Here is a 24,224-nt window from a genome sequence, read left to right on the forward strand (position 1 = left end):
GTATTCTTGCGCGGTTCAGCGTGTGTCAGCGATCGCTGTTTTCCAAAAGTATAGACGGTAGATAGACTACAGCGTTACCAACACGGTTCGCAAAGAAGCCATTTATTGGGAAGGAGAGGGACATATTAAGTTGATCTACAAAGGCAGTAAAAACTCATGGCGATGAGAATGGTTGGAACGTGGAAACAAACTCTGGATGATTTTTTTCCGAGTTCATTTGGAAATTAAAGGAGCCGGTCAAAGCAAGTGGTACAATACTGAAATAAACCATGCATCATTGGAAAAATGCGATTGTGACTAGCATCAGCCCCAATCAAGTTAAGGAAGACGAATTACCGTATATCGGGTGATATTCTCTATTCCTTTCTATACTCTGTGTTTTTGGGGGATGGGGAAAGATAAGTTTGTGATTTTATTAAGTCGACCTTGGATGACATGGTCCCTTTCCATGCACGTGTTAAGCATTTGGATAATTCGTGAGTAAATGGCTTTTATAAACGTGGTTATTTTTTATTATTTTATAATGGCTAATTTTAAAATCTAAAAGCCTGTGTATTATTCTCTTATCTATACTGACTCTATCGTTTCCATTAATTTTAAACAAATGTGACTTAACTCTTCCTTGATATTCCAGTAGTCTGCTGTTATATTTTAGGTAATGACAACCGTACCTGGGCTAAGTGTACATGTAGTTCGATTTCATTTTTTTGTGTATTTATTTTTGGCCTAAATTCACATTTACTGAGAAATAGCCAAAAATTAAAGTTCGTAAGTGACAAATACATGTACTGTACATGTAGATACAAACAATACATTCATGGGACGGCGTTAATGTTAATTGATTACTGTTGTTGTTATTGTTTTTCTTGATGAGCCCATCCTTATTTGCCAATATGTTTGCATGCCGCAGTCATCTTCAGGTAAACGTGTTGTTTTTAAATATCTGCAGAAATGAATTCAACAGAAAGATCTAAACCCCGGGTTTTTATGGGTTTTTTGAAAGCATTGTAAGAAAATTGATTTTTTGCCGGCTGTGCTCGCATTTTCCGAAGTTCACTGCTAATAACAAAAGAGTGTTCCCCCCAAAAAAAATAAATTTACACGCACGTTAATTCCCACATATTTCTGGACTGTTAAAGTTTGAAATAATTGGTGTTCCAGGCTAAGGCCCGTATTATGTGTATACGCTTCACGTCACGGTCATAATTACAATCTTTAACACCTTGTATCCCCAGCAGACTCAAGGGAGTGATCAAAGATTTTTGTCGCGAGGGGAAATACAAGATCCTGGATTGGACTGATCCCGGTGCTTATTGATAAGGACCAGTAGCTATCTGCTTGGATGTTAAATATACAACTTTTTGGCAGGCCAACAGCGATATTAAGTGAAAAATACACAAATACATTAATTCTCTCTTGATCACCATGTGTTATTTTTTTAAACGAATGCCATTAGTAATTGATTTGGGGCAATTTATTTTAAATGCGTGTTTATTTCGTTGAACTGTAGATAAAAACACATAAAGCGAAATATCCCATTAACTCCTAAATGTGCTTTGAGCGGGCTTCAGCTCATTTACATAAAAACTGCAACGGAGTAGTCAGACGCCTGTATGACATACAAAGACTACACAATGTACATGTACATAATTACGTGACGGGAACCAGTCCAGATCCTGAGTGAGCTGCCTGAAGTGCGTGCATGCGCAAAACCTATACATGAGGCATTTCCTTTGCGAAGTGTGCAACTGTCTATCAGAAGTGAAAACCCGTTTTGAGTGTAGTGAACCTTACTCCCACTATAGGCTCCCATTTCGAGTTTATCTTGGCGAGAGCAACATGGTCCGAAGACTTTCTCTGTACGCGAAGTCTCGCATCTGTCTGCTAGATTCTTCCGGGGCTCGCCAAAAACAGATTATCGAAGACCTACAGAAGGACGGCATAGTCGTAACTCCACGAACGGTACGACTGTTTCTAAAGAAATTTAAAACAACGGGATCTTTCGCGAATAGAGCGGGGTGTGGGCGTCCTCGAAAATTTCCAGCATCCCTAAATCAGCTTATTCACGATTTGTACGAAAATGACGACGAGCTAACTTCTCGTGATGTCAGCCTTATTTTGTATAACATATTTGGTCTTGAGGTGGCAGAATCAACTATTCGCCGCATTCGTTTAAAGTTAGGTTGGGTGGCGAGTGGACCGGCCTACTGCCAACTAATACGTGACGCCAACAAACAAGCACGCCTTGATTTCTGCCGTGATGCTGTAGGTCGTGGTGACACCTTCGACGACGTTATTTTCACAGATGAGTGTACGGTGCAGCTCGACAGGCACAGCAAGCTGACGTTTCGAAAGAAAGGCTGTCCAAGGAAACTCAAGCCGAAAGCCAAACACCCAGTTAAGCTGCATGTGTGGGCGGGCATTTCAAAGCGGGGGAAGACTTTCAAGACATAATGGACAGTCACTTCTACCGGGAGGAAATTCTGGAGAAAACACTTCTCCCTTTCATCCAGAAGCGCTTCCCACGTGGGCATCGCTTCCAGCAGGACAACGATCCCAAGCATACAGCTCGAGAAACTAAAGAATTTATGCAACAGACCGGGATCAACTGGTTTCCTTTTCCCGCAGAATCGCCCGATCTTAACCCCATAGAATGTCTGTGGCACGAACTCAAGCACTTTCTTCGACGCAAGGTTAAACCAGCGAGCAAAGATGAACTCGTCGAAGGAATTCACCTCTTCTGGCGAACCAAGGTGACAGTAGAGTCGTGCACACGGTACATCAACCACCTGAAGAAAGTTATTCCCGCAGTGATAGAAGGCAGTGGGCGAGCAACGGGATTTTGAATCAGCTAAAAAACCAACCGGCTCTTTTCAGAGCCAACACAACTTCAAAAATGAGATAGCATTCTTGTCATTCGTGATTATTCTGGGGTTACATTTAAAACCTAGAGAGCAACGAGGAATCCATGAAACCACTCGATATACTTCTTTTATAAATTGAGCCTGACTAACTTCTTAACATAAACTTTTTGATTTCTCACTTTTAAAATAACACGAGGATTGTGGTTACTAGCCGCCACACTTTGTCCCCTGTCACATTTGTCACATTCAAATCGAACCCCCCCCCAAAAAATAACCTCCAAAAATCCTCAATAAAAAGGAATATATGAACAGTTTTTGCGATAAGTCCAAAGGTCTTAAGCTCAATGAGACGCATGTACAATAGTTATGAACATTGCCAAAAAACCACTCAAGTTCATTGGTTTACAAATCAAAAATGGGTTTCTATACTCAAACATTACAAACTGGAACCATATATGCTTAATAAACTAAGGACAAAGGAAAGAGACAACTCTCAGTTACAAAGATCGTATTGATCCAAATCATTAACAGAAAGACATATACGTTTCTAAAGACCCTCAACCCCTCAATAAAGACGACAACAATATCTACCAGAAATAAGCCTAAACAAACGCTCACCAGTTTATGTGTAAAGTTCCAAGGAAGAGGTATAGGAAATTTGTCGCTCAATTAAAATTTCCGCTACATACATTTCCATATGACTTGAAATCATAATAGCTGATAATAGTTATGGGTATGGGCTTGTACCCTCCTTTACATTCGTTTCCAGTCATGTCAAGAGGAAAAAATATTAATGACAAACGTAGGTAGGTACATCAGAACACAACACATAGTCCTGGGTAACAGAGGCAATAACCTTGTGCTCGTCCTTCCCATATATGCATTGCAGACTGTCCAAATATGTTACATTTTCAAAGGTCCTCCTTTTTGCGAGGGGGGAATAGTTGAGCTCTTAGCGACTTTAAAGCCACGAAACATGATTGGTCACTGGGGCATGGGCATGTACATTGTACAGTAGACATACAAATACAGTAATGTACATGTACACTCTATACTCTATTTTTATAACTAGACACATCCCTAGCCCTCCCGCATTTCACGTACTCGCCCGTATGTCCACCCTAGCACTCAAACATGTATGTCCACTCAGTTCAAGTGTGCCTGTGAAAATACCCTTACAAAATATATGTGTACCCGCACGTCCGCGTAAGTATAATGTACATCTGCTCCCCCATCCAACAATATAGACCTACATGTAATTTTTTTTTTGAGAACCAGAATTTAGGTTTGGCTTAAGTTAGGGTTAGACGCACCCCTTCTCCCATTTCACGCACTCGCCCGTAAGTCCACTCAGGCACTCGTAATTTCCCGCATGTCTGCGAAACCCTTGCACAGTATTTGAGTATACATTGTACGTATCAGCAACACAGCCGTTTTGCATGGAAATCCCGATTTCAATATTAGAATTTCAAAGAAAATGAAGATGCTCAAGAAGAATGAACAAAACTGAGCTTGTTGAAATTGCACGACGTTAAGACCGTCTTATTAATCATAAAAAATTATACTTTTGTATCTGTACAACGTGTCTGCATGCGATCACTGAGCATGAGTGATGCGATCACGGTGCCGTTTCCCCTTCCCCCTTAAATAAAAAATTAGCAGCAAGAATTTGTGAGACAAAGGGGAAATCCAGAAAAAAAAAGCATCTTGAGACCACTTTACGGGATATTTAACATCACAGGGGAGGAGAAATCGTCGGAATTGGTATTCATGACACTAAATTAAAAAAATCAAAAATTAAAACTACTTTCTTCATTATTGTGTGTCGGATACCAAAATTTGAACAACCGACTTATCCTGCACGCAACACATATTTATTGTTTGGGCACCCACTAAGACAAAAAAAAAGTTCCAAGCACCATTTGACTTGGAGCCCCATATCTTTGACCACCCATAAAGGCAGACTCCCGTAGTTTGAAGCACCATTGACTTGGAATGCCATCATAAATCAATGTTTGGGCTTCCACCGAGGCCAAAGAGCGCCAGGTCGAAACAACAATTCGTTAGGACAGTGCCAGAACAATTCAAAACTTCACCAAACTGAAATGATTTTATATACATATCTAATGTCAACTCATGTTTCCAGACACCGTTCTTTAATTAACTTTCTTCGTTTGCACTCCCCTGTTGCACTAACTCAAGGGAGGACATGGTTGCAACAACTGTTAGACACTCGCTACTCCTTCGACTTTGTCATACAATGCACAGCATAGAATTTTATCTACTCTATTATTTTCATCATGTCAACAGTAAGGAATCGTTCATAAATTAAGTTGGTGTTTTATCCGCTTTAAAGATATTGCCCCACGCGCAGTGCACGGCTCAAGAAAGAAAAAAACCCATTCATGAAATCCTTAATCCATAACAGGTAGTAAAATTGCTATAATTTCCTCTGAAAATACTTTTCTTCCAGAAACAAATGGATACCATCTGGCCTATAAAGGTTGAAAAATGCCCTTTGAAATTAGTTGTGCTTTATCAAAAAGACACGAAGACGTTGGGAAACAAGAGCGCGCCCACTTGTTGACAGCTATACCATGCCTGCCGATTGCCTCCTGGGGGTTAGCCCCAAAGTAAAATGCTGGTGGGATGGATTTCGGACCAGGGCAAAAATGTTCGGGGGTCAAGCTCTCTGCTGCTATGAACAAACATAACGCCTCTGTCGTATTGAGAAGAAATCAACTTGACACATTAGTGCCTGAATGAACCACAATAGGTCCTCTCATATCCTGTAATCAATCTCGTCGGGTCATATACAGGCACTTCCAGGACAATAAAAAATTGCCTGGGTTAAATTTTAACCCCAGGGAAGGTGAAAACTGCAAGTACTCATTACTTTAGGTTGTTTCAACCCAATATTATGGGTGTTTGAAATAGATTTCTGGTTTACAAACAATGTTGATATCCACTCATTTGGTGGTTGAAAAATTAAACACAAAAGAATTCTCATCCTAAAATTGGGTCAACACAGCCCGTATTTGGGTAGTTCCAGATTTTACCCTTCCTTGGGTTAAATTAAAGCCATGCAATTACTTTTTTCAACGTCCTGAACTTTTTTGAGGGGTCTTGCGTCCCAATAACTTAATACTGAATCCCCAGTGATCCCTTCTGGCACAGTGAAGACGGATAAATGACGGAAAGAATATTGAGGTCAAGCCTCGGGCACTCAACCTTTAAATGTTGACCACGGGCAACTCAAGTTAACACCGCTCCGGACCGCCAATACCCCATCCTTTCATCTCAATGGGTTGAAAACTCAATTCGTAAGCAGTTTTGGCGGCCCCAGTCCGAAATGAGTGAGCTCTTTTTTTCCACAGAAAGGCACTGTTTTCTTCAAGTTCGCGTTTGAAATTGCTATGCATTCAGTACAGACCCATGAATGGGCAAAAGAGAGGGCCAAGGCCCGATGGACGACATGATACATACTCGTGCAAGGTTGTTAATGGATAAAAATCCGGGTTGTTGGTGGCATTTAGTTGAATTCTTTGAGGGGAGTCGGTTTTGTTATTTTCACTGTATGGGAAGGAAGTCGGCGCTGATAAATGGGGAACTCCATTTGCCAACTCGATGTGAGATAGACACAACACAGATTCTTATAACTTGAAATGTATGAAACCAAAGAGAATGCACACACCACGGCAGCTATAGTAAATGCATGCATGTACCTGTACATGTATATGTACAGTAGTTTTGTTTCATACTGTGCAGAGTACGTGGATTTTTCTTCCGTGCATGCACACGTGGATTCCTCACTACCTCAAACTCGGCCGCAGAAAGTCTATGTCCATGGACCAGAAGCAGCCATGGACGACAGTGATAAATATTCCCAAACCAAAAATCAAGAAAATATAATTTTCACAGGTGTTCAAGAAACATATCAAAGGAAAGCTCACTTCCTCATCTTTCATTTCCCTTCCAATTTTCAGTGGACCAACCGGTGACTTTTGAAAAAATTCTCTTCAGAGAAAACCCACCGCTCAAAACAGTCACGAGGCCATCGCCATTTTGAAAATTGATGCCTACACTCTATTGCAAAATACAGCAATTAGGAGGGCCCTGATAATTTCCTAAAATACAAGGTGGCAGTCCCACTCCCACCCCAGGATTTTATCCACCGTACAATTCACGTGCACAGACTCTAGTACTAGCAGACTCTAATACTTGCCCGCTTTGGCAATTATTGTCATCTTTACTGGCCAGCAACATGCAGCTGTACATGTGTGTGCATTTTACGAGGGCATCCTAGGATTGACCATACACTCTGACACCGAATGAGGTCTCAAAAAACCACGATTCTTTTTACCTCATACGTTTCAGTCATGGCGACATTACAACTAAATGATTTTTGACCCAAACCGATAGTAAGATGCGCCCTCGGAGTCTCAATCAAGTCTCGTGCGTGAGACCGTGGTGAGACACTGCAGCTTATGACGGGAGCAAAATAGGGGCTGTAGTAATAATGATTAAAAACAAATTAAAAAAAAAAATCGACAACATTTACATGACGATCTACCACTCACTCCGTATGATTTCAAATACATTTTCATACTCAAAATTATATAAACTTTTTCATCAAAACGTCTGTTTAATCTAAACAAATGCAGTTTTTCCGTGGTTGTAAATTGGCGGAAAACTCAACAATTTTTTTTCTGGGGGGCGGGGCAAGTGTTGCACCCTATCCTGTTAGGGAGTCAACTACAAAGGCGTAGAAAAATGCATGTGACGTGATGGGTTCGTCAACTGCGCGGCTGGGGCATAGTATAGTGCCGGAGAGCTCGCCAGAAAAGTGGAGACATATTCGTGGAAGTTCCTTTTTTTTCTTAGGACTTATTTACGAACTAATTTTCCCTAAATCAAGAAACCCTTCATCATGTCACAATGGGTCCAGTTAAAGAATGGATTTTTTGCGTGGTAACTTTTTATCCTTGATTTGTTGCGATCCTATCGGAACCGCTTAGACCAATTCTGAACTAGGAAAAGTGTTGTCGTAAATGCCACCGATCCTGCGGGAATTTTTATCGACAATTTTGAAAATAACTTAATTTTAATGTAGTGTAAGGACGTGCGCGCTGGAAAAACCAGAGGTCACGACCCACCGACCTGTAATCTGAATTCAAATTAAGATGTAAGTTTTACATCGCACTTGTCGTCAGCAGAGGAATTTTCTGTGACGTAAAATTGACAGTGTAATTATCCTGCAACCCCGTTGGCCCTGTAAAAATTTCGCGTCGGGAGGGTAACTGCGATCGACACTTTACAATTTACACATTTTGTTGGAACTGGCAGCAGTCTCCGAAGGTGCTACCAGAGAAAGATACAGTGCGATGACGGCTAAAAGAAAAGGCGCAACCGCTCCTGCTTTGAGTTGTTGAGGTCATTGCTCTCAGACCCGCACCAGTCCTGTTCTAATGTACATTTACTTCTATAGCGGTAGAAACCTTTTTTTTCGCGATACGCACGCCAACAAGTTTCGCTTTGGCTGCATGTTATTCATATACATGTACCTGTACAGTACCCACAATCACCCTTACTGTTGAAAACGATTTTGTTTGAAAAGGCACATACGCATGTTAATGCAATTGGCTATTATTACTCAATGTATTGAACTCGCTAAACAAATTTATACTATCCACGATTCATGATGTAAAGGTCAGAGTATACTGTATTAATATAGGACTCAATTACTAATATTTGTAGGCCACAAAGCCTAACCGGCCGAGTCTTCCCCATGACCTGAGTAATTGATGTGTGTTGGGGGCATCAACGACCTCAGGGTAATGGGTGTTCAAACTATGACGGGTCACATAAGTTGTCTGTCATTACTTGATCTTAAACAGTGCAAGTGAAACCCATACAGTACATAACAACAGTACTAGTACTACACGTATAGAGTGATCCACCTGCGACATCACTTCTTAAAAACTTGGCACACGGGAAAGTTGGGACTTTGAGTATACACCGTTATATGTACACATACACCGAGCCCCGGAAATTTGCGCAAGAGTGTAACCATGTCTCTGAGGCAGTTATACAAAATTCCTAGAGAAGTGTTGGTTTCGTTTGACGATAAGTCGACAAGCATAATGCCTACAAAACTCATCAAAAACGTGAAACCCGGCATAGAAAGCGGTGAGAGGGTGGAAGTGCTATGGGAAGGGGAATACCTTCCGTGCGAAGTTCTCCGATTTTCAGGTAAGTCAACATGAACTCTCAAACTTTTTGCCTCCACTTTTATTGTTTTAAATGGCTTTCTCAGCCAAACAGAAAGTGAAAGTACTATAGATGCTGTTGAAGGTCTCTACAATATGTCTCAATCATTTTTAAGTATAAGAGAAATTGCGCTGTTGTTTTAAATTGCCGCTGCCAATGTAAATAATGAGAAAGAAATGCTCATGGTGTGGTTTTGCATACAGTTATTTCAATTTCGAATCGTTTTGCCTTCTTCACTTCTGCATAGACGACCACTCTGATCTGCTTTTTCTACAAAGAGCTCTTTCGAGGACCAAAGAAACCGTGGCTAAGGTAGGCCAAAGTGTGTTTTATGTACCTCCAAGGGGCAAGTTCCAACCGCGTTTTCGCTGACTTGGTTTGTGTAAAGCGCATCTATCCCACCCAGGTTGACTTCGGATGGAAATTTGTCCGACGTATCGTGAATAAGTCTAGGAACAGCCGTAAACGTTTGATGTTTGTATCATTTGAAAAATTCTGAACTCTTCTTCACTGAATTCATAATAGAATTTCCGGAACAAACTTCGAAAAAAAAAAGCCTCTTCAAATCCTCCACATTTAGAATCTTTTAAATTCCTGTGATGCTCGCCCTTGCCAAAACTTGCTTCTGCTTGTTTCATTCCGGGATAAAACTTTCCGTCCAGACAAAGTGACTAGGACTATTTTTGTTATCTATTTATTTTTGGTACGACGTTGCCACGAGAGTCCACGTACGGTATTTTGTAAATGAGTTCCAACGCCTCAGTTAATGGGTCTATTCCCGGGTCGTAATTGAGCAGACTTAAAGGGAAATGGCAAGTTCATGGATGAATTTCAAACACCAGAATGAAGCATACATTTTCACCTATGTCCTCCCAGGGCTACCCATAAGTTTGGTCTAATTTCATAGTCGCAGCTTATGCTTCATCTATTTAGGTTCAAGGGACGAATGAGAAAAGAAAAACGACAGATGTCCAAGATGCAGAAACTGCCAGTGCCAGAAATTCCAAGACAAAGGCAAGTACATGTATACAAGGGTATTAACGGGAAACACCGTCATAGTAAAGTCTTAGGAACTTGCTACAAATTAACTTACTATCTTGTATATTTTGTAATGGAAATCATAGGAAACAATAGACTTGAGACATAAAAATTGTGCATGTTATAAGTATAACCCAATATAAACAGTTTCCCACCCGAACTCGACCGTGCGTAATCATGAACAAAATCAAATTGCTACGCGTCTTTAGACGCATAATACATAAATTCGTGAAGATTTTTCTCGTTTAATAATGTAAGTACTATTCTGAAAATGTTTGGTAATGGTTCAAAGGACCAGTAACATAGAAAGGGCTCGTGCATGTACCGGTTTTCCTCATCAGGTACGAAGAACAACTGAGAACCCCCAAAAGCCGCAGGAACAAACTGCACAGACGTCTGGAGCATCAAAGATAAAGGTAAGAGTATACATCTACTCCACGTACAAGGCAAACACCCATGACTCGGGGAAAAAAAACTTAGGTCTAGTTTCATTTTGTTAAAGTATCAGAACTGCTGAATGTTTGATGAAGTGTTAAAACGAAGGGTGGGGAGGCAGGATAAATAAAACAATAAATGGCTTGTAATTGGGAATGTATTGCTTTCATCAGGTTCAAACAAATTTAAAGAAGAAAGGAAAAACGCAGAAGGTCAAAGAGGCGAGAACTACTGGTACATCAAAGGTAACGGTTATTTTAGGAAATTCACACACACAATATTGTAAACGTTTCTCAGGGGAAAAGGTTAAATTTTTTATTTAAACCATAAGAGTGTCACTTTCATTTTTTTGCAAATTGTCATATTTCCATAAGTTTAAAGGACGCTTTCCCCGCCGTTAATCGAACATGAACACACCGCTCGTGTTTAGTACGTGTTCCATCACCAATAACTGTGTATCATGGTAATGTCTTTTCCTGACAGGCAAAGAAGGTGCAGAAAAGGCCAGCTAAGGTAAGTAAATGTACATGTATACGACAGCTGCTTCCCATTTGCACTTTATAATAATTAGCATATTCGTGTGTATGTGCACATGGATTACGAAATTCTCACATTAAGATCTTCCCAAATCTCACATCATTTTAGAAGAAAAAGATTAATAGGAGGAGGGCCTAGGAATCCTGTGGGAATCGAATAATCAAATCAATCATGCCTCCAAAAGGTGGTCAATCTATTGACTTGGTTTTGCCTCACTGATGACCGCACCAAAATTAGCCATGTCAGTTTTTCGTAGGTCTGTAGTGTCATAAGGGAACGACCACTGGTTAATTACTATCATTTCAAAATTGAGGTTTTCCAAGTTGGTAACTCGGATTCATTTAAACGAGAGGAAGGTGGCCGGGTATTAAAACTCCTTCTAATATTCTAGCTTTGGTCTAAAACTGCCAACACAGAATACAGAAAAACTTGGAAATATGTACAAGCATGCTTTGAAATGCACACTTTACATGTAAATATTTTGCACCTTAAATTAGGAGAAGAAGAGAGCAACTGTCCTGGCTCGGTTCTGTGTTGACGATGACGATGTAGAGGCTGTGGAAGAGCAGTTGGTGAGTTGGAAAATGTTGATGTACATGTACAGTTGCGCGTTAATAAGAGCAACGACAATACAAGATTGTGAATACAAGATCGTGATACCGGTGTATTATCATTCCTTATAATACATGTATACAGTTTTACAAGGCTCCTGTTGAAACATGGGCATTTCCCAGTCCAAAGGACCTCTTACTAACAAGGTCAATTGAGCATGTTGATATTCTTCCATAGAGTTATGGAAATTTTGCCACGTCAAGGCAAACTACAGTAATGCCGTCCACAAGTTAAGTTGAGAAACTTCTCCCTTCAAACATTAGTGGAGATCACGCTTCAAAACCCTCTAGGTATACATGTATTTCATCTGTGGGCAAAGCGTTTGACGTCTTTTAACAAAGGTCCATAATTTGCATTTATCTGTTATCAGGAGAGGCTTGAACCACCCCAATCACCTAGGGACCACCACGGGTCAGAAGAAACAGACGGCCCTGTTCTAGCACATGTAAGTGGTACACTCTAACAAGTACTACACAAGTCAGTGCTACCGAAGTACCAGGTTATTTTCAATCCACAAAAGAATTGTCCTTGATTTTTTCATTAAAAAATTATCCCTTTTGCATATACATGTATAGGCCCTAAAAGCACTAAAAACACTGAATTCAAGGAACTCCGACCTTTTGGAACAGTGCGTGTCGAGTACTTGTGTTTAAATCATTGAGATACTATGTTGTCTCGTTCTGTTTCTTTAGACTGCAGATGATGATCAGGCTGCTGAAACCCCGGCCCGTACCAGCTTAGGGTCACCGGATACTATAAGTCCCGAACAGGTATGCGCCCATGATACACTTTTAATAGGCCTACTCCCAAAAGTTAATGCTAACAGTAGAGTCAAAAACACTCAATCTTGAGCGGGTATGTGGCCAAAAATAAGGCATAGACTTTCATTCAAGAGAGGACACGCCAAGCAATATCCAATAATGACAGTCTATCAAAATGACATTATTAATCCTTATTTTGATTGAAACCTTTGCTTATATGTACGTGTAAGGACCATTTTGAAAAGTAGATACTGCAGTCATCAACTTCATTGCTACGTCATTGCATGCCAAATCGAGCCACTCAGCAGCCAATAGCCAAATTGTCTGCCTGTGTTAGCAGATATAAAGTTCATGTATGTACATGTAGATGTATGACATATTTTTCAACTACGTGTACATGTGTATTTAAAGGCACCGTTTCACACGTTACACGCTTTCTGTTGGCAGATACCATACTTCCCGGAGCTCAGTTTTCTATCCGATGAAATGAACAGCAACATGGGAAGCCCCCTAGAAGTAAGCATTCCATTTGACAACAATGGGAATATATGAATTTTTGTTTATTTCATCCTTACTGGAGACTGCACAAGTATATATTTCGCGGCATTCACACAGATTCCTTCCCTCTCCGAAATGAGTGAACAGAGTAAAAACTACATAACTCTGCCAGGTTTGGGGATTTGCAATCCAATTTAGGAGTGGAATTTAATCACAGTTCCACGTATTTCCCGAATGGGCTATCTCTCACTATAAAAACAGCACCAATCTTGTGGTAGGCCACAGCTCTCTCCCACTGGTCTGTATCTAAACATGAGAGATATGTGAGTTGTCATGATTGCATAATGTCACTCATTAGCCTAATGCAGTCTTTCCTTCATTTGCTTCACAGGATTCTTGGTCCCCTGCATATAAAACAAGTACTCCAGCCAAAACACCGATGGCAAGAATTTCAGTAACCGATTTGGAGATGTTTCGTAAAATGGCGAGTCAGATTGACGACTTGTGGAAACACAAGTTCGTCCCTGACTCGCCATCAAAGCGTTCATCTCCAGTCCCTCAAGTGACACCACCACGAATGGGATCATCAAGGCCTGCCTTATCTAATACCGCTTCCACCCCCTCAGACCCTCCAATGAATCTCTCGTCTCTTTCGACGGAAATAATAGCGGACCATAAAGACAGCTCGTCCTCTGAGGCGAACTTTGCGCTTTCGTTGGTCCGTTTATTATTTTCGAAGGAAGAGATGAAGGCAAGTAATTGTAGGGGCGTTAGGGGGAAGACGAAGCTTGACCCAGTAAGATTGAACCACATTAAAGGAATTCTGAAGGGTCGAACATCCCTCCCTCCAGAAACGTTTGAGAAATACTGGAGAAGAGATTGCTTTAAAGCCATTGATGAGGGGTGCAGACGACTTAATCGCTCCAGATCCTTATTGTAATTAGTACACTTCAGGTATGATTAATAGCTAGCTAAAAATATAGCTACCACCAATATAAACTGTCCGGTTTCTGGTCAGCATCTTGCGCCAAAAGTGGTGCGGTAACGCATTTTGTAACCCTCATCTTTTTTTCTGGAATTGATGTACATATACATTGTGTACAGCACGGGTTGTCCATCGCGACTGTAGTAAAATTAATATTGAGACATCATAAATTCATACGGATTCCTTGGATTGAATTTCATTATTTCGCGTACTGAGACTGATTTTGGGGAAAAACTAACATTGAATACAAGTGCAGTTGTACATGCACACCGATTAATTTGACAAATTAAATTATTGTTCATTTTGGCTTTCCAGATTTCTGCCCTCACCTTTTTGCCGGCTGTTATTGATTTGTAATCTTCCCTACACACTGTACATTGTAATTACTCCGTTTTGGTGCTGTGACTGTACATTTTCATTTTGAAGATGTTTTGTTTATGCAGAGATGTCCAGTATTTGACAGTTGATACTGAATCTTTCTCTTGGGGAACTTGAGAATGACCTTACATATTTCATTTTTAAAGTATCTCTCAATACCAACGCATTCTACAAAATTCTTGTAATGTACATGTAGGTCATAGTTACGATCAGGTGTTGCAAATGTTACGTTATTTTATGAAAAAACAAAGACAGACCTGATAAAGTTTTATTACAATGAAAGAGTTGCAACAACGGTCTGTCATCCTGTGTAAAGGTCGACATTCTTCCTTTTGACAACACCACTATACACGATTATGAGGTAGAAATCAACAGTTAACCGAAATTGTATGACGTCAAAATATGTTTAAAAAAATGAATAAAACTATTTGATCGTAAAACAATGAACACCCAAATTCGGAGTGAACTTTAATTCACTCCGAACTATGTAGAAACATTTGTGGTCATGTTAATTAGTTACCTGATTTAATACGCTGACCACAAGACGGCCATAGTTGATTTTACAGCCCATGCTCTCAGCAAATACAATGTATTACATGTAGTCCATGAACAGCTGTTGAAGAAATACCGACTGTCCATTTTCTAAAGTATCTCACAGAACCAGAATTTCTTAACTTAACCTGAGCTCTCCCAGGAACACGTGGCCGTTGTCGTGTTTTGTTACGGATGGCTATAAATATTCAGATTGCAGCGGCTACAAAGATGCTTGTACCTTACTCCAGTAAAATGTGGTCAGTAATCAACTTTGTGAGTTGGAATTCGGGTTCTTCAAAATTCTTTTGAAAATGTAAGCTTTTAGTTTGGACTTTACGGATCGACGAACATGACGACGACGGCTTTCCTAGTTCTAGATCGGTTTAACCAGTTCCGAATCGCAACATATACACGTTCTTCTTCACAAATAAAGAGTAAACACGAGGGAAACCTGTTTATGAAAAAAACTGATTTTTCATTGAAGAATTTCTTCATTTAGAGAAAAATCAATTCATATCTTGGGACATCACTGAATTAAAACGTACAACTTCCGTAACTTTCAATGTTCAGCTGTACATCAAGATAAAGGGGGGCCTATTCTTGAAGTGTATTAATATGTTATGTGGAGTATTTATGACCTTGGGTCATCCTTTCATTTTGAAAGCTTAGTTTTGGAAAGCTATACAAGTGAACTGTGTACTTGACTTAACGAGAATGTTTCATGTGCATTCGATTTGCTACGAATTTCTACCGTTGATTGGTATTGATTTTTCCCCAGAATCGAAGTTTTTTATCCTTACGCAACCCTCTATTTTATACATATTTTTCTGTATTTTGCATATGCTGCTGATTTCATTCCTGCTATAGTTCTACCTACATGTATGGTAGCGTATATTCGGCATTCGTCCCCGATTTGACATAATAGACTGGAAAAGGACCAGGACATCGTTAGTACTGCCATTAGGGCGGATGAACCGTCCGGGAAAGAACAATTTACTGGATATCAACTGGATAGCCACAATTCCATCAATGCACTTCCCAGGCTACACGTATTTTCTAAATTTCATTATAGGCCTACATGTACATATGCATTTATAGAGGCCCTCTAGTCCTACATGACAGTTACATGCTGGAAATTCGTGGACAGTTCCGGCTGTCGGTGATCCCTGCCATATATCGACGGACCTGCAACTGAAAGAAAAAAGTTCATGTCAAGTAATCTGTTTTTATAGTACTTGAAAGGTTTGGAATTACTTTCTACTGTTGCTAACAATAACAAAGGAATCGTTATTCGGGAATGTGTAGGCTTACACCACGGTCTCCTTGTAGTAGTACATTTTATTTAGGAAGCAACCGGGTTATCGAAATGAAAGTAAGAATACTATAATGTCCCAATTTACGCCTATCCTACGAATAGGCTACTTTTTAAAACTTATTTTAAATACATGTATGTCTCGTGTATATACAGTTCTGAAAGACTGAATAATCCTCACACATCACAGGAACTTCAATCGACGATAATAGATTTTAAAGTCGAAAGAAAAGTAACGAAACGTGTTTGTTATTTTTAATGACTGTTAATTTTCTTTTACTGGTGTTGACAAAGGCAAAGTGTAGTCTGCAGTATTGGTCTCAGTCACTTTGTAGTAATTTTAAAATCCCTGAGAATGGGGTGCAATCTCAATATTTCGACCAAGGGAATGGTGTAATGGAGCCATCCTACTTTTTCGTAGTGGAGAATGTAAAGATTCTTTCAATTTCCAACAAACAAATCCATGCCGTGAAATACGAATTTGTTACGCATGCACGAGTAGTGAATTCAGTCCGGCACGTAAGCACATGTGATCCAAAACCAGCAGCAAAAAATAAATGTAGATGTTTGTTTGATTTCAGTAAATGCTTTTAAAAAGGAGACTTTGAAAGATACTTGGATGCGACAGGCATTCAAACCAGATATCATCCCCTAGGCCTATGACTGTGAAATGGGATCGATGGAGATGCCAAGAATTTGGTGGTGTTCCCACCCCCTGTTTCTTCCAAACCGACCGATCATGTCAAAGTGTGAGTTTGAAAATCCGGCCCAAATCCCTCTTGAAGAAATCTTTGGGAAAACTAGTACAAGACGAAATTTGCATCCTTTCAAAAATGCGCTTTTTCGAAAAATAGGCCTATAGGCTATGAATCGGAAATACAAAGGCGAGGTTCCTTAGTTTTCGAGCAATTAGGTTCGGAAAACAGTATAAGAAAATTACAATGCGCCAAAATAATTTCTGCCATAAACTGATCGACATAATTCGTAAGCGGTGTAGTTTGACGTACACCAGACAGTGCAAGTGGAACGTAGGCCTACCTGGCTGCCGCAGGTTTGATAAATTCCAAACTTCAATGTTGCTTGTGCCATGCCGTTTCCGTCCTGTGATCGGATTACATGTATCAGGCGGAACATGGCGTGGAATTATATGTTATGGAATCTAGCTGTGTCAAATGTGTGAAAAATCCATGTTCAGGTGATGCGAAAGAAAATATCCTGAACTAAAACCTGCTAATTAATGCAAAAAAAAGGACGACTGCCTTCGACAACATACGGACTTGCTACACGTGCAAAAAGGGAATTCCCCCCGGTGAGAAATGGCCAGCGCAATATGCACGGCGAACAAGGACACCAGCGTGCCAGTGTTTTTTGAACACACTGGTTTCCGACTGTCGAGTCACATCGGCCGTATGACAATCACGCTTTGCACTTGTGCTAACGTACCCTTATACATTGTACATGTACATAAACCTGTACGTGTACAGTACATACATGTACACGTACATGTACACGTACATGTACATGTGTTTGTATTATACTGTACACTGTACATGTACATGTGGCTTGATTGCCTGTGACTTAGTGACTTGAGCATATTTCTTTCCCATTCACCAATAAAGTATTCTTTGTGAAAAACAAACAAGAAAAAAGAAAAACAAAAAGAACCAAATCATACAAAACAACTGGGGTACATTTGCCCCGGATGGATGCGTCGTGTGTGTTAGTTTCACAGCCACAAAAACCTGACTTTGCCAATCGGGAACAAGATATTTGCCCCATACATGTATTTCAGGTTTGTACATCAGGGTACTGATTTAACAGTATTTATTTTGGGATGAATGCGTGAATATCCGGGCTGTTCTAAATGTTAAGAGAGGTGAGCTGGACTACATGTGCGAACGTTTTTAACACTTTTCAATTTTTTGGTTACTTGGATTACCCCGAGAACTTTTACTAAAAAACCAAGACAAAGAAAAATAACAGAAAGAAAATAAAAATGGCATTTACATTTGCAAAATGGTCTTGAAAAATTAGTTTGTTGTTAAACGTGCAAAGCCTTCCCTGAAGGCTGAAGTCACACTGCTTGCGTGAACTTCATGGACGAGCACATTGATGCACTCAACCCCACGTTATCGCTTGTATGTCCACCCAATCGCTCGTATCTCCACGTATCAAAGCCACCATGCAATAGATGCACAGTAGATATCTGTTCCATGTACAGTACATGTACACTATATGATCGTGTATAATACATGTATTTCCACACCGCGACCTAATTCTATGAAAGTGAATCTTTGCCCCTGGGGAAGATTCCAATAGGATCGAATCGTCTGCAAACCGACAAGTTTTGCATATTGTTTATATCTCGAAAACACTGCTGAAGCATTCGTCAGTGCAGACGTTTGTTCCACTCGACCACAGAGCTTGCCGGCGTCGGCTACCTGGTTGTGTCAGATCGAAGTTGTAGCGGGTACCGCCAACAACTACGTGTATATTCAACAGTTAGTAAAACATCGTATATGTTGTAATACACGTTGGGCATGGTTAAAACAAATAAAAATAATAATTAACATTTCCCATGAGCAAATCCACCCTTCAACATACGTACAATGGAAGTTTAACCCTGTACCGTTGGGCAATGAAGCCATGAGTACCAACAAAGACCCTTGCATGATGCATCTCTTTCTGCAGTCTCTATGGAATGGTAATTTACAATGTGTTTTGTTGAGGTTGAGTAGAGGCTCCGTGATACCAGTGTGTAGCTTAATTTTAAAAATTAATATTTAATCGTAAATCTTTTGATATGTCAGTACGGATTTCCCTCCTTTAAAATCTCCCCACATGCTACATGTAAATCCTTTTCGAATAAAATAGTAATGCATGTTTGGGAGTGTGTCTCTTGTGGGAATTAAAATATGCCATGCCTCCTACAGATGATCAATCTACTAACTTCCTATTGCCCCACCGATGACCATGCCAAGATAAGTCATAATACCTTTACCTAGGTATGTAGGAGAGGTTATAAGGGCAAGATCGCCGGTAGATAACCACTAGGGGGTCATAAAAAATATGTCCGTTTAGCTGTCATTTCAAATTGGATGCTTGCTTTTGAAGTTGGAGAGGTCAAACACAGATTTGTTTAAATGGGAGAAATAATGCGTCAATTATTTGAATCCGTTATTAGATCTTTACAAATTCTGAAAAAAAGGTTTCAGAAGTCGGGAAAAGGCGTTAATTCGACGTACTAGTTTTCAGTATTACGTACCAATAGTTTCATTAAAAAAAGAGAGAATTTGATCAAACCCCTCCAAAAACAGACACATTGGCCTACATGTACTCACAGCAACTAAAAAAGTCCAAGGAATGCCAAATATGATGAACAATATTTCAGTGGTGGGAAAATGGCTTTGGTTCGAAACATTTCTGAACAACATGTAGCACTTTTTATGTAGGCCTAAAGGGCCTACGCTGAACCTCCTCCTTAAAAATTGAAAATTCTAGAAATCAAAATAGTATTTAATTTTTCGCAAAAAAAACCCTTTATGCAACCTTCAGGCTTAGTTGTTCAGGCTAAAACACATTCATGTACATCAACTAAATTCAACGTAATCAAACGTACATGTACATCACTCAAGCATGTTGTACATGTACTTGTATATCACCCCGAACACCAGCAATAACACGTAATTAGTGCCCATGTATCCGTAAACAAAAGGTTTGCCAACAGGTTTTACACAATCTTTAATAGGCCAATTGCTTAATTTTAATTCTTTTATACAACGCATTGGGATCATCCTCACGGACTTAAAATCAAGGTTGCGTTCTTCGGGACAGATGACGTGACCTTCAAACAGAAACACCGCCTGCTAAAAACTAAGCACTGTTCCAGTGAATTTGCTGAGAAGCAAGTACATACATATATCAAAATGGAAGCCCACCTTCAGGTAATCACAAAATTAAAAATCCACGTCAGTTACCCACCACCCCTTCCCAGACAATAAAGTCCACATTCCTGACGGAACTGACATGTATTAATATAAACAGATCGTCGATCAGGTAATACCGAATGCCTGCACGGAAAATTCCTTCCGGAAAGAACACAGCATGTACGAAAATATGTACGAAATGCCAACTTTCAAATGCAGATATACAGTTACGGTAGTTATTTTACTTGCCGACACGACCTGACGGACAACGCAAGGGGCAAAGTCCCTCGTTTGTCGATAACGATGAAATGCAAACACACTGTACAAATACATTACAGTTTGATCCCAAACGAACACGAGGACAGTTCCTTTTGTTGAAAATCATGCTTCCGCAATCCAGTCACTACAGTAAATTTCAATTTGGAGACAGGAATGGTCTAACCTTCGCACTTTCCACTCAAATTGTATAAGCAGTTGAACAGAAATAAAATGCATGGGTAAACCATGATGAAGCGAGCCATTCTCGGGTCGACCACAATTACGGACGTAACCGCAACCTGACCTGATCACAGTCACATACTGGAAGCTTGTTCGTACTTGGGAAGTTAGCCAAAGTTTACACGGGTCAATGGACCCTCGTAGTCGCTCGTTTTACAGTTGTGTCTTTTACGTGCGGGCGCGAGGATAATCGAGCGAGTTCGCGCGAGGGCAAAAAACCGCGAGGATTTGCGAGACATCTCGAGCGGTTACGAGATCTCGTAAACACACTTTAACGCTCGTAAGACCACGTACTCGCTCGCATTTTCATGGGTACTTCAATTAAATCACAAGTGTATGTACATGTACATTTCATGCTGCAATGCTGGTGGCGCAAACAAGCAAGCACGGTGGAACTTGAAAGTCGGTGTGGGCGCTGGGCATGGCATCTGGTTAATTCATGCGTTGGGAGTACAATGTCTATAGTCTTTCTCATTTATTTCGGGTTGATTATTTTCATTTTACCTTTTGCCTACAGGTTAAATTGGTTCATGTATCTACACTTATTTTACATGTAGGCCTACTGCAGGTACATGTACATGTATGTGGTCCCTGCTTTTGGTATCATGGGAGGGGCTTAGACAAGTTCAAAATTGATTGTGGCCTTTGGCTCATTCAACTTGATGTTTGGGGAGAAAAGATATCAAAGCCTTACTTACAGTCCCGAAAAATGCTTCCCTTTTACTCGAAACATACATTGTATTATTAGGAAGAGTCTGGGACAGAACCTCCCTTTTGGGGGATGTGGTGGGTGTATTTAACCTACAGATTTTTTTCAATGTGGCCTTTATGGATGGGGGGGGTGGTGACGATATTCAAATGACGTGTCATGTCGGGGGGTTGATGCAAAAATTGTTGGATTCAAATGGTCTAATTAGCAATTAGTAAAACCAAAGCAGTTTTGAAAATGGATTCTTCTGACCAAATGGTATTGCTAGAAATTAAGTATTTATTAAAGTTTGGGGATATCATGGGGAGGGGACTGAAGAAGTCGAGTATTATTATCATACTTTATTTTCAGCAAACGAATCGTATCTCTTTTGTCTTGTTTTCTTTTTAGGTACATGTACGCTGTCTCGGGTGAAAGATTCTGCGATGGTTATTCATGTTCTCAGATGTGTAAAGGAACCTGCAGAGGAAACGTCCTCCAAGATTTTGCAAACATATAAAGCTTAAAAAACAAAAAATCCAAACATGTAAAAATCTGATTATGTTCTAAAAGATTCCGAATTCGGCCTGGTTGTTGGGTGGTGGGTCACTTTTTAAAAACTTGCCAAATATTAATGAAAATAAGAAAACAAATTCTTTATTTCTGTAGCTGACTACTGTGACTACATGTATGGCTGGAGCATGTAGAACGACTTAACAGGAGTATCACTGTCTTTTAATAGGGGCTTGCTGGCAGGGTAGAAACAAAAATAAATTGGACGCGGGTACCTCCTTTCTTTTTCTTTTCATTTTTATGGAATGCAGGAATCTATCTCTCGTTTGAAACTGTGGTGGCTCTGAAAAGAGCTGTTGGGTTTTATGCTTGGATGATGTGCTGCACATGTCCAGGGACCATTCGTGTTTACTTCTTGTGGACACGCTCTCGTAAGTGGGACATCCTTCTGTCATCTTTTCTGTTCGTTTCAGATTTAAAGGTGACTTTGCAGAGGTTGCAGCTTCCTAGCGCCTTCTCTTGGATGTCTGGCATGTACTCATCTGGGGAGCCTGGGTTTGCATCGACGGCCTCCAAAAATGTCAAGAAGTGATACGGAATAAGTTGAGATGGGTAGGTGATGGAAAGTTGTGGTAGAATGCAACTGCCTCGGGATTCCTCGGGGGTCTGTCAGGACTGTGTTGGCACAGGTCAGTTGGTGGACATTTTGTGAAAATGACCATGCCATCTCTGCAATCCAGATGTGTCTTGAAGAATTTCATGTCGTCCAGGAAGTTTTCTGCGTTCTTGATGTCCCCGTAGGGCCCAGCAAGAAATTGGTGTGCCTGGTCATAGTCTTCGTTTGTGTATGGGCTGGGTCTGTCCTTGCTCTTCCTGTGGCTAACCTTGATAGGTACTTTACTATGTGTCAACCCCTTCCAGTACCCTTCCAGAGTTTCCAGAGCAGCATCAAACACTTGCCCTTCTTGCTCCTTCAATGCTTGCCCGGTCAAGTGTTGCTGTGTTGGAGGGAGTTCATCAGGCAAGGCATCTGGTAGGTATACTGATGTTGCTGCAGTGGTGAGAATTTCCCATACATGCTCTTTGGGGTTATGCGCTGAGAAGCCGGGACAGAATGTGGTTGCAGAGAACGTCAAGATTCATATCTTTTATCTTAATGTCTGCACCACCATCCGCGACGATCGTCACACAAGATTTCCCAGTTTTCTCTATCAGTGGTATCAAATCGTTGCAGCGGCTTGCAACAGTTATTTTTGTGTGAGGGCCTCTATTTACAACATCAATGGCAGTGCACTCTGGAAGCCTGTCAAAGGACAATGAACAGAGAAGATGCAGTCTTGTTTACAACTTTATTTACAAGTGATTGATTTTCCTTTATTATTCAAGTGTAAATATCACTGGATGTCTTATTACAAATATGTTAATGAGCAGGGGTATCCATGGCGGCAATGCAATGCATGCAATGTTGAAACAGTTCCATTGCAACTTTTGGTGGCATTACCACACCACTGAAAGCTGGTATCCGCCCGATATGATGCTGGTGGCTCAAACTAGTAAAATCCTAGTTACACCACTGTAAATGGAGTAATCTATTCAGCTGCTGTATGGAGAATATACAAAGAAATGCATTGACAAACCAAAGAAATCAATTCATATACTATCAGGCAAAATGGTGCATTGTCCACGATTAATTCAACATACAAACCTACCAATAGCTCTGTCTTCCAAGCTTGTCAACCGTCAGCTCAGGTGGGGATGAAGGTGTCATTTGCATGTACATTTACCTGGCTGGCATTATCAGGTGTCATTTGCATGTACCTGGCTGGCATTATCAAGTACCCTGGTGTAGGGAACTCATGGTTGTAGAGGTTGGGGCTGTCATCAGTTGGGAAAATCTGTTGGACAGAACATCTCTGGTCAAATGCAGGGGCACACAAGCTTACATGCAGTTTGTTCTTCTTGCCAACAGAAAACAGTACTGAGGTGTCAGCAAACTTGCTGCAAGCCTCTCTTGCATACTTGACTCAAGCTGAGTAATTATGGTCATTGATGTTCTCTTTCCTCCTTTCGTTATGCTTCGCAGGCACCCTGGCAGCTATGAGGCCCTTGAATCTCTTTGCAGCACTGTTCCTAAGAGATATGGTGGTTTGATCCAGCAGTGAATAGTATTTATTCCTGTCAACCAAAATAAAAATTTCGTTTGAATTGTTGAAAACATAATTGTACTTTTTCATGCCACCTTCCCCCCCAAAAAAAGTTAGAGAAAGTTCATCTTATTTGTTTCAACTCGCTTATTTATAAATCACAGTGTGCGCAGTCAAACCTCAGTTTTTAAATGGTAACTGTGCATGTGTTACACAACAAAGCCTTTGCCA

At 40.4% G+C, this 24,224-nt stretch overlaps 2 protein-coding genes, 1 long non-coding RNA gene and 1 pseudogene across 11 annotated transcripts in view; 2 read left to right on the forward strand and 2 right to left on the reverse strand.

Annotated features, from left to right (window-relative positions):
* The window catches only part of LOC110988584 (uncharacterized), a 150,181-nt gene that overhangs the window by 20,134 nt on the left and 105,823 nt on the right, over positions 1–24,224 (forward strand). The gene's annotated exons all lie outside the window — the stretch shown is intronic.
* On the forward strand, positions 8,295–14,782 carry LOC110990246 (uncharacterized). The gene is made up of 11 exons (XM_022255138.2): positions 8,295–9,116; positions 9,382–9,446; positions 10,068–10,148; positions 10,514–10,588; positions 10,781–10,852; positions 11,091–11,120; positions 11,642–11,716; positions 12,127–12,201; positions 12,449–12,526; positions 12,965–13,033; positions 13,407–14,782. Exons 1-11 carry the CDS (start codon positions 8,936–8,938, stop codon positions 13,953–13,955), a joined length of 1,350 nt encoding a protein of 449 aa, XP_022110830.2. The 5' UTR covers positions 8,295–8,935; the 3' UTR covers positions 13,956–14,782.
* On the reverse strand, positions 13,057–17,762 carry LOC147799372 (uncharacterized). Its single transcript, XR_015425011.1, has 2 exons — positions 17,263–17,762; positions 13,057–16,103 (listed from the first exon to the last, which is right to left on the reverse strand). It is a non-coding gene; the product is annotated as an uncharacterized LOC147799372 (long non-coding RNA).
* Positions 21,978–23,617, reverse strand: LOC147799373 (uncharacterized; annotated as a pseudogene).

The sequence above is a fragment of the Acanthaster planci genome, linkage group LG04 (genome assembly GCF_054643075.1).
Source record: "Acanthaster planci isolate LZ-2023a linkage group LG04, COTS_SCS, whole genome shotgun sequence".
In the NCBI taxonomy this organism is placed as follows: Eukaryota; Metazoa; Echinodermata; class Asteroidea; order Valvatida; family Acanthasteridae; genus Acanthaster; species Acanthaster planci.